Below are 12,029 nucleotides of genomic sequence, written 5' to 3'. Positions count from 1 at the left end.
GGAACCCTCCGTGCGCGAGTCCGACTCGTACTTGGCCGGTTTTTTTTATAGATTTCTCATTTATTTAAGTTTCTTCACAATATCACAATCATCATCATCTTCCTCGCGTTGTCCCGGCATTTTGCCACGGTTCATGGGAGCCTGGGGTCCGCTTGGCAACTAATCCCTTTCTTCACATATCACAATAATAATAAATAAGTTTTTGGCAAAAAAATCACTTATGGTGCAAGCTTTTTATGCTGCCTGTACTTTTCTTTCCACAGACAACTAATACTCATCGAGACAATTCTAAAAACCCCAAACACAATTCGGTTGCGTTGTTTCATCACAGAGTTCCTATGGCCACCTCTGTCTCCATCATCAGATTCAGCTCCATGGTACCATTTAATTCCAGTCCAGATTTGAGTGAGATGACATTTCGACTTGCCCTCATTCAAAGTAAGAGATGTCTGTTTAGATGTGATCACTCACCCTGATCTCAATGAGTGAGGACACATTATGGGTGAGTTCTCCTCGCATCAGCAGGTAGTCGATGAGTTACAGCGCGTTGCTCACGCTGAAAGACCATCCCGATCGGTCATATCCCCTCTCCTTGTCTCCATAGTTACACTTCAAGCTGTTAGTAACGCGGTCTACTTGGTTGTAACAACTCACCCTGATCTTGATGAGTGAGGACACATCCTGGGTGAGCTCTCCTCGCATCAGCAGGTAGTCGATGAGCTTCGCCGATCGGTCATATCCCCTCCCCTTGTCTCCAAAGTTACACTTCAAGCTGTTAGTAACGCGGTCTACTTGGTTGTAACCACTCACCCTGATCTTGATGAGTGAGGACACATCCTGGGTGAGCTCTCCTCGCATCAGCAGATAGTCGATGAGCTTCGCCGACCAGTCATATCTCCCCTTGTCTCCATAGTTACACTTCCTCCAAGCTGTTAGTAACGCGGTCTACTTGGTTGTAACAACTCACCCTGATCTTGATGAGTGAGGACACATCCTGGGTGAGCTCTCCTCGCATCAGCAGGTAGTCGATGAGCTTCGCCGATCGGTCATATCCCCTCCCCTTGTCTCCATAGTTATACTTCCTCCAAGCTGTTAGTAACGCGGACTACTTGGTTGTAACAACTCACCCTGATCTTGATGAGTGAGGACACATCCTGGGTGAGCTCTCCTCGCATCAGCAGGTAGTCGATGAGCTTGAGCGCGTGTTCACGCTGAAAGACCATCTCGATCGGTCATATCCCCTCCCCTTGTCTCTATAGTTATATGTACTTCCTTCAAGCTCACTTGGTTGTAACAACTCACCCTGATCTTGATGAGTGAGGACACATCCTGGGTGAGCTCTCCTCGCATCAGCAGGTAGTCGATGAGCTACAGCGCGTGCTCACGCTGAAAGACCATCCCGATCGGTCATATCCCCTCCCCTTGTCTCCAAAGTTACACTTCAAGCTGTTAGTAACGCGGTCTACTTGGTTGTAACAACTCACCCTGATCTTGATGAGTGAGGACACATCCTGGGTGAGCTCTCCTCGCATCAGCAGGTAGTCGATGAGCTTCGCCGATCGGTCATATCCCCTCCCCTTGTCTCCATAGTTACACTTCAAGCTGTTAGTAACGCGGTCTACTTGGTTGTAACAACTCACCCTGATCTTGATGAGTGAGGACACATCCTGGGTGAGCTCTCCTCGCATCAGCAGGTAGTCGATCAGCTTCGCCGATCGGTAATATCCCCTCCCCTTGTCTCCAAAGTTACACTTCAAGCTGTTAGTAACGCGGTCTACTTGGTTGTAACAACTCACCCTGATCTTGATGAGTGAGGACACATCCTGGGTGAGCTCTCCTCGCATCAGCAGGTAGTCGATGAGCTTCGCCGATCGGTCATATCCCCTCCCCTTGTCTCCATAGTTACACTTCAAGCTGTTAGTAACGCGGTCTACTTGGTTGTAACAACTCACCCTGATCTTGATGAGTGAGGACACATCCTGGGTGAGCTCTCCTCGCATCAGCAGGTAGTCGATCAGCTTCGCCGATCGGTAATATCCCCTCCCCTTGTCTCCAAAGTTACACTTCAAGCTGTTAGTAACGCGGTCTACTTGGTTGTAACAACTCACCCTGATCTTGATGAGTGAGGACACATCCTGGGTGAGCTCTCCTCGCATCAGCAGGTAGTCGATGAGCTTCGCCGATCGGTCATATCCCCTCCCCTTGTCTCCATAGTTACACTTCAAGCTGTTAGTAACGCGGTCTACTTGGTTGTAACAACTCACCCTGATCTTGATGAGTGAGGACACATCCTGGGTGAGCTCTCCTCGCATCAGCAGGTAGTCGATCAGCTTCGCCGATCGGTAATATCCCCTCCCCTTGTCTCCAAAGTTACACTTCAAGCTGTTAGTAACGCGGTCTACTTGGTTGTAACAACTCACCCTGATCTTGATGAGTGAGGACACATCCTGGGTGAGCTCTCCTCGCATCAGCAGGTAGTCGATGAGCTTGAGCGCGTGTTCACGCTGAAAGACCATCCCGATCGGTCATATCCCCTCCCCTTGTCTCTATAGTTATATGTACTTCCTTCAAGCTCACTTGGTTGTAACAACTCACCCTGATCTTGATGAGTGAGGACACATCCTGGGTGAGCTCTCCTCGCATCAGCAGGTAGTCGATGAGCTTCGCCGATCGGTCATATCCCCTCCCCTTGTCTCCATAGTTACACTTCCTCCAAGCTGTTAGTAACGCGGTCTACTTGGTTGTAACAACTCACCCTGATCTTGATGAGTGAGGACACATCCTGGGTGAGCTCTCCTCGCATCAGCAGGTAGTCGATGAGCTTGAGCGCGTGTTCACGCTGAAAGACCATCCCGATCGGTCATATCCCCTCCCCTTGTCTCTATAGTTATATGTACTTCCTTCAAGCTCACTTGGTTGTAACAACTCACCCTGATCTTGATGAGTGAGGACACATCCTGGGTGAGCTCTCCTCGCATCAGCAGGTAGTCGATCAGCTTGAGCGCGTGTTCACGCTCCTCGGAGGCCGCGTCGAAGAACAGCTTGGCGAAGCCTGGCCTGTTCACCTGCGGGACAATTAAACATTAGAACCAAGGTTCTGGAGGAATCTTGACAGGTACAGTTGTAGGCAACTTGCCTAGAATTTAGAATACACGTATGGCAGTCTGGCAGAGAAATATACTTATAAGTAAAGAGTGGTAACTCCATACATCCGTTTTCTTATCAAAACGCGTGTTATTTCGTAGTGGACATCTAACGTCACGTAGTGGAATTATCAGTACCGCTACGTGACACCAGATGTCACAAGTTTCGCTACTGACGAAAACTGTACTGCTAAAACCATTTACAACTAACATTATAACCGGAAGGAACTGAAAATAGAGTTCCGGTTATAATATTAGCTGAAAATTGTTTTCGTTCGTCGCGACATCTATTGTCAACCAGCAGAACTGATAATGTCCGCTACTTGACGTTAGATGTCGACTACGAAATAACTCGCGTTTTGGTAAGAAAAGATGTATGGAGTTAGCACTCTTTCTTTACTATATTTCTCTATGCGTATGGCGTACGTATGGGGTAGTAGAAGTATTAATTAAAATTAGATATCTTAACCTTTTGGCCGCCACAGACGGCTGTGACCGCCAGCTTCGCCAATGCAACAGAGACTAACGCGGGACTCTGTAAAGTTAAATTTAGAGTACACCTCATCCTAAGGTCCTTTAGAAAGTAGGTACTCACCCCATCTCTAGAGAAGTGGGCTCCCATGGCAAGATACTGCAATGAAGCGCGAACTTCCATCTGGATCTGACGACGCATGGCCGAGCGGCAGGTGCCGTGGATGGTGATCCATTCCTTTGGCACGTTCACTGGCGCCACGGAGCCTGGAAAATAGAAAACCGTTAATCTTATACCTTTATACGAGCAATTCTTGTATGTATATATATTTATTTATTTCGGGGATTTCGGAAACGACTCCCAACAATTTCGATGGAATTTCCTATATGGGGGTTTTCGGGGGCAAAAATCAATCTAGCTAGGTCTCACCTCTGGGAAAACGCGCATTTTCGAGTTTTTTTTATGTTTTCCGAGCGATGCTCGATCTCCCAGATATTTAATACAGAATACTCATATAGGTACATCAGAGATTTCTGTTCTCTTATGCCGGATAGGCAGTATATTAAAAATGTCCACAATTTTTGTGCAAGATAATATATCTTCCTCGTCTTTTCATAAATTCCTAAAAGGGACTGTAACGATTTAATTTGTATTTCTTTAACTTTTTGTTTGTTACGATTGTTGGTGAGACTTTAAATTACAAATTGCGCGGTGACGCAAGGTATTGACACCGATTTCTTTGGAGTACTGCCATATATAATTGAAGATTATTTTTGGAATGTATATTATGTACTTTGCTATGTATGTACCTATGTACGTACTTATGTACATACATGTAATTACTCTCTTTTACATGTAAACAAGAACACATGAGTGCATTCACGGTAACAGTATTAGGTACCGTAAAACCTCCCAACTATAGTCCAATACTGCAACTATGCTCCACAAAGTATACCAATATTACCAATGTTCCTTTTGGTTTTCTCCGAGTTCTTTCTTCCTATTATAAACATACCTTGCTTTGAACTACAAAAAATACAGTAAAAGACACACCTACACTAAAAGGTTTTTCAGAACTGACAAAATCTAGTAATACTTATTGTAACAAGTAAGTTGCAATTATTGATAGTTTTGAGTATGATAGTTGAGCTTCTTCCTCAGTTGGGATGATCCATATTTCGAGCAAATTGACATTTCGTTTGATTACTATTAAGCTACGTTCTCTCGACTCTACTCTCGCGTTCTTGGCTTCGCGCACGAGTGTGGAGGGCACTTAATACTAGGTTACATACATGAAATAGTTATTTATGCGCGTACGCGTTATAGAAAAGATACTATTTTGCGAATTGAATCTGAAGTTTTTACAATGAATGCGGAAGGAAGCTTTAAGAGGAAGTTTAAGGTGACCTTGCTTATACCTACTGCGGAAAGATTTTAAATTAAGTAGCTTCCTAGATTTTACAAGAGATTATCTAACGCTATGAGTGTAATTTGTATATCTTCTAAGATAATTTTGGTTTAAAATTCAATTACAAGCTCCCTGCGATATACTGTGTAAGCTGTGGCGTGTGAAGGCCACAGCCTCGTATATTAAAAGGCCACGCGCTTGTGACACCACTAGAGTTGCACGCGTCCCTAGCCAGCGGTGGCCGTTTATCATAATATAAAAAATATTAATATCTTAATTTCTAAACAATTAGTCTTATTATCTGTAAATATATGCCGTTCATGCATATAAATAGGTGTAAATAATCGTTACGTGCGTACGAGTATGTATTTATCGACAACGATCCGACAAGGCAAAGGGTCGAGAGGTCAACGTATTGAATCAAAGATGGCTGCCGCGCGCACAATTGGCAAAATGGCGGGTATTGTCTGTTCCGGTAGTGAGCATAAGGTTATGTGAGATGATCTCATTGATGCCTGGCCCAGGCATCAATTTGAGCCAGGCATCACAGGCAGACTGGGGCACGATTAATGATTATCGCGGTAATCCCAGTGTGGCCGTATGAAAAGTGTCCATTATTGCGATAATCAACGGCGTTCCCCGTTAGTGTGGCCCCGGCATGATAAGGATTAGGAACCAATTCGCAAAACCGGTTGTGTAGATGAACTATAAGAACCCTTAGTCGGTGTGACTTTCTCTCGCCTATATCATTAAGAACGCTTTTAAGAGATGCGTAATACTTATTATATTTAATACTTGTATCGATGTTGGTGTGTGTGTGTGACTGTGACATTTTAAAATAGGATCCAAAGTACAGAATAAAACAACTATTCTATATTGGAACCATAGAGAAATATAATAAGACAAGAGTGCTCACTCCATACATCAGTTCAGACTATTAATTTCAGTGTCGACATCTAGCATTGAGTAGCGGAACTATCAGTACTGCTACTTGACAATAGATGTAGCACCGACCGGAAAGTCTTAACTCAACAGCATAAGGCTTTCCGGTCGGTGCTACATCTATTGTCAAGTAGCAGTACTGATGGTTCCGCTACTCGATGCTAGATGCTAATAGTCTTTTTGGTACTAAAACTGATGTATGGAGTGAGCACTCTATGTATTTTTTTCTCTATGATTGGAACGAACTACACAATAGATGACGAAATGTTATAACACGTTATAAACTAATAAATCTGCCAATCACAAGCGATGACACATCAATTATCAACTTAATGTAAATTCGTACTGGCCTGGGAATTACTTGCATCAAATAAATCATTACATAGGTATTACAAATACAACATTGTTTTCACACAAATAAAACTGTCAAAACTTCTATTTTATCTTCAATTGATTGACCGATTTTCTTTGTTTAAAGATTACTGAAGACAAGGGTAACAATATATAACTCTATAACTTAACTCTTTATTACTCTGCATGGAATTTCCAATGACGAAGTGTGGTATTGTCATTGTAAAATTTATATGAAAACGTTATGTTTGTAAGACCTCGTTTAGTCCTATTCAGTGCAAAGTTAGCATACTATGTACGTACGTATGTACCGAATGTATATTTGCATAGGTACCTATACCTACATAATAGGCCGGGTCACTGCGCAAGTTTCCATCCATGCTCTAGTTTTCGTCCACTTGATGGATTAGCAAATTATATACATATTTCATTTTTAATTTGCTTCTTTCAAAATATCATTTTTATCTAAATAAGTCGAGCATAAGTGCAGCAATGTAGGGTTATAAATATTCTCAACTACCCTATTTGCACTCGTAATATGTCGTTTTATTATGCAATGCACAGGCCCGGTAAAGTCCCCAAGATCTTGGTTTTCCTTGAATGCGTATTAATATTCTACTTGAAGGTCTTTAATGATTAATAGTTAACGGAGTAAGAACAAAATGGACTTTACGGAACCGAATTGGATTTTTTTATTAAAATTTAAGTTATCTACGTTTTTTATTTTAATCAAAATCTTGCTTTCGAAATAATCTAAATAAGTAAAGTACCTAATGTACGTCATTGACTACATAGTTGCGGATAACCCTACATGCACTTGAGAGTTGAGAGTTCTTATCTGTTTACGTCTGTCATCTCCAGATACAGACGGACAGTCACGTACTGGTTAATAGCATCACGTTAATCACGTATAGATATGATTAGATTTAGACGTGGCAAGGAGACACATGTTGCTATGGTGGCTACCAATTCTACCGTATGAGTCGCGATGCGAGACGTCGCGCACGAAAATTTGAGACATCCACCACATCTATATTTAGTTTCTAGTGATAATGTCACAGAATAAGTAAGTATAATATCATACAGAACGGACACGCACCGCCCCGCCCCGATTCGGATTACCTCGCCCGCGACAGGCCGCGACATGACTGTGTGCGTAAGTCGCTCTACTGAGAGCATGTCAGGATTCCGTCAGAAACTCAATGACGCGTGTACAGACATGCCGCGCACACATATAAACGCAAATCATTTTTGATGTATGGCGTGTCCGCCCTGAGAGGCGCATCAAAAAATTGAATACTTTGAAGTTTAAAGAGTTAATATCTGGGTGACCGAGCTTCGCTCGGAAAACATATAAAAACTCGAAAATGCGCGTTTTCCCAGAGATAAGACCAAGCTAGATCGATTTTTCGCCCCCGAAAACCCCCGTATAGCAAATTTCATCGAAATCGTTAGAGCCGTTTTCGAGATCCCCGAAATATATATGTATATAAATAAATAAATAAATAAACAAGAATTGCTCGTTTAAAGGTATTAGATAGAAATACTTAATAGAAATAAGTTTCTGGAAACTTAGACGAGAATTTAATGCAAGATTCTAATCAGAAAGATTGTGGAATATTTTCAAAAAAGTATCATTTTAAATATTATAGGTATCACATATTAATTAGACAGGCAGTACAAATATCTATGATAATTTTAATAATGTATGTAATGGCATGTTTTCATTATTTGCTCAATTTAAATTTCCGAGATCTTTTCCTACAGAAATTCGGCAACTTAAGGTCGGAAACGTCATACTTAAGACGAGTAAGGTCAGAAACGTCATAATTTGTGAAACTTTGTAGGTGTAGTGGTACGTGTTAATAGTTAATACTACTTATCTAAACTATCCTCTTCGTTCTAAACTAGATAAATACCTATTATACTTATGTGTCTGAATTATCAATGTACGTGCTTCGCAATACATCACTCCAGTTGAGATTATTGTTGAAATGGAAATGTTGTTAATCCTGTTGTTTTGTTGTCTGCCTGTCATCTGTAGCTGTAGCAATCTGTTCAAGTATGATTAAATGTCATACTTGAAAATGAACAGATTGTTCGGTATTAAAACCTTCTGCGATTTAGTTTATTGATTTTCTAGATAATCTAGATTTAAACAATGACATGTGAAAATAACGTGACATTTCGATTTAGATTTGCACTTTTATATAAACAATAAAGAAACCATGAGAAATATGTGTTTAACCTTTTCGACGCCGTGTCAAACACAAAAGCTGTCACGCTGACGCCACGTCACCGAAGTGTCTAAACTGAAATTGAACTTTATGCATATGCACGTAGGTCTATGTTGCTCTGTGGTCTGTGACCGATTAATCGGTCTTTGGCGTTGAACCTACGGTGCGGATATATCGGTCATTGGCGTCCAAAAGGTTAATTAAATATAAATATAGATAATCCACTTCATTTTTGGTCCTCCGAACCGGATGAAGTGTATTATGTATATTTATATAAATAAGAAAAAAAATTTTCTTTATATATCTATTAAACAACCGCATCAAAATCCGTTGCGTAGTTTTAAAGATCTAAGCATACATAGGGACAGACAGCGGGAAGCGACTTTGTTTTATAATACTACGTAATGTAGTGATAGTGACAATGTTACTTTTGTATGTACACTAAGTTTATCACGAAAAAACTAATGATTTATGATTTATTTTATGATTCATTTCTGTGAATTTCGTCATATCCAAATGTAGTAATAGGTAATCAATAACAATGTAGATGTTTGATTCTATCGGTTGTCATGTGCTGACAGACGCTTATCGGACCGAAATAGGTCTCGGTTGTTTACTGCGCAGATGAACAATTTGCAATCAAATATATTTTGTGCAATTACGTTGCTACTTTCGACATATACAGTATACTTTTTATATAGATAGATATATTGTTTAGACATTAAGGATTGCAATAAGTCCAAATTTGTGCAGCAATCTAGGTTTACATTCAAATTTCGTCAAGTGGACGAAAACTAGCGCAATGACCATATCGTCGCTATACTTACTCAACCTCATATCTGCAACAATCATTTGATGGAAATGTCGCTTTTCTTTCATTCGGAATACGGGTGTTTTTGTCATCAAATGAGTGTTGCAGATACGAGGTTGAGTAAGTATAGCGACGATATTAGGCCGAAACTAGAGGTAACTAGCGACCAGTCCCGGCTTCGCACGACTTACACAAAACCTTAACAAATTATACAGCTAAACCATCCTCAAGAATCACTATTGATAGGTGACAACCGCATGAAAATCCGTTCAGTAGTTTTTGAGTTTATCGCGGACATACATACACACAGACGCGGCAGGGGACTTTGTTTTATAAGGTGTAGTGATAGTACTTTTTTGCTGACCATACGAAGGATTCATTATTAAATTTATTGGTAGTCCGTAGGTATTTATCATGTGTTCATACATAGCTTATAAACGACTGCGTCGATTTTGGTAAATGAGATATCGAGCAACACACAACCAATTTTCTTTTCTGACTATAACATTTTCAATGGACTTTGACAGACGAGGAGACATTTTTATTGATAAAAACAGTAGTTTAAAACCTTTTTCTAGGGTTCCGTACCAAAGGGTAAAAACGGGACCCTATTATTAAGACTCCACTGTCTCTAGTGATCTAGTCTGTCTGTCTGCCACCAGGCATGCCATCTGGCGGGACCCTATTATTAAGACTCCACTGTCTCTAGTGATCTAGTCTGTCTGTCTGCCACCAGGCATGCCATCTGGCTGTATCTCATGAACAGTAGTAATTTTCACAGATGATGTATTTCTGTTGTCACTACAACAACAAATACTAAAAACAACCGGTAATGGTATGGAACTCTTCGTGCGCGAGTCCGACTCGCACTTGGCCGGTTATTTTTTTTTAAATCTTTTGCTTGTTTATGTATCTTAATATCTTAATCCTGTTCTTAACAATTATAACACACATAGATAAATACCTATAATTCTATGATAATAAATTTATCAAACCAATAACGTGTATCAGGCAATACGGATTATGTTTAACAGTATGTATGTTTACCCTCAATCATGTTTAATTGCTGTTATGATTTACAAGTACTTGATAATAATCTTTTTTTTTTTTTAATTATGTCTGTTGTACTGTCCATACTTTTTTATGTGATAGTCAGCAAACAAGCCGCCTGATGGGAAGCGGTCATCGTCGCCCATGGACATAAGCAACATCACAGGAGCCACTGAAGCTTTGCCGACTTGAGAACCCTAAATACCTGCTTCTTCCGTGTAGTAGCGCAAAGGAAATACCTCAGCAGGCAACTTATTCCATACTCTGAATATTCTACTACATAAATACTATAACCATGTAAGGCTTCCGAGACACAATTTTCTTATTTTTAATTTGTATCTTGTTGTATAGCCTCCTAAGTCCCAGCCAAGCCATACAAATAAAACATCCAAGATTTGCCATTAAAATTTGAACCTGAAGTGTAGGAAATAGAGTTGGTTTTTCGTTGTTTGAAAATTGAACGAAACAAAGCAAAAGCGACTCTGTTCCAATTGAACATGGTTAAAATTACATCGAACTGAATAGGTACTATAGGTAGGGCATTGGGCCTTAGGAGGACAGGAAATTGGGATGAATTTTGTTTGTTTAAAGAAACAATTAAACAATTTTTTTATGATATAGGTGGCCTGTAGCCTTTGGCATTTCTAAATCCATGTCCCCTGACCATGAAGAGGTTATATTCCTTCTAGACATATTGGAAAGATCATGTAATCAATTTTGGGGTAGCATGACCTATTTAGAGCACTTTAGACTGTATGATGTCGTTGTTTTCGTGTTGCATAAAAAAAACTGTAATTGTGTACCATGCTTCCTTTATTGGAAACTTAAGTTGAAGCAGCAACTGTGTATGGTCAATATCACTAATTAATGTAATAAATTGTACTTTTATTATACTTAAGAAGTACCTACCTAGAAAGACGCAGTATTATTTGGCAAATGACCTTTAAATCTTTAATCACTGCGCACAGCCAGTGTCTAGGTCTACCCGCTGACACAAATTAAAAACAAAGAAAAAAAAAACAAAGAATTTACTCACATTGGGTGGCCAAAGCCGGGGCGAAGACAGCCAGGAACGAAACGACGGCAAGCATTACAGCCTTCATGTTTATTCTACAATAAATCACAGATACTTTGACGATAATAATTTAATTTATTCAAGAGTGTAGAGCGTATGTCCTCGCGATAGTCTAGCCTTTACACTCACTGGTGCAGAAGGCGACTTATCAAAACGAAACCGAGCGGAAAAGACAAGAATTCACCTCAATGGCTCTGATTGTACAAAAATAATGAAGTGCGCAGCGATAACAATACCATCTCCCTTGACAGAAGGTTTCCACTGAATGAGTATGCGCGACAGAGACAAAGGATGTGAATCGCTCTTGGAACACAAAACTGGCGGAGGTTTTGTGTTCCAAGTGATTCGGTCCAATTTATTACAAGCTGAATATTAACAATGTAGTCGTTAAATATGGTGTAAATACTCTCTAATAGACCGTAAATATGTTTAACTTAGAATTTTAAGCCATAATTAGCTTCCATTTGGAGTGAATAAGAAGAAATGATGTAATATGGGGAAAATTCTTGAAACACAAAACCTCAGGTTTCAAGTTTTGTG

At 40.3% G+C, this 12,029-nt stretch overlaps 1 protein-coding gene across 2 annotated transcripts in view; it reads right to left on the bottom strand.

The window, feature by feature from the left end:
* The window catches only part of LOC134659536 (ferritin heavy chain), a 118,611-nt gene extending 106,795 nt beyond the window's left edge, over positions 1-11,816 (bottom strand). The window contains exons 1-4 of one of the 2 annotated variants that reach the window (XM_063515202.1): positions 11,674-11,816; positions 11,451-11,524; positions 3,739-3,881; positions 2,931-3,065 (exon numbers count right to left, since the gene is read on the bottom strand). In XM_063515202.1, the coding sequence (XP_063371272.1) occupies positions 2,931-3,065; positions 3,739-3,881; positions 11,451-11,517 (345 nt within the window). In that variant the 5' untranslated portion in view covers positions 11,518-11,524; positions 11,674-11,816. Of the gene's footprint in view, positions 1-2,930; positions 3,066-3,738; positions 3,882-11,450 lie in introns of both variants that reach the window. The other variant, XM_063515201.1, reaches the window with a different exon arrangement.
* Positions 11,817-12,029: the final 213 nt, after the last annotated feature.

This window comes from Cydia amplana, chromosome 25 (genome assembly GCF_948474715.1).
Source record: "Cydia amplana chromosome 25, ilCydAmpl1.1, whole genome shotgun sequence".
Classification (NCBI taxonomy): Eukaryota; Metazoa; Arthropoda; class Insecta; order Lepidoptera; family Tortricidae; genus Cydia; species Cydia amplana.
Note: the sequence above shows the minus strand (reverse complement) of the source record. Positions and strands in the feature narration are given on the sequence as shown.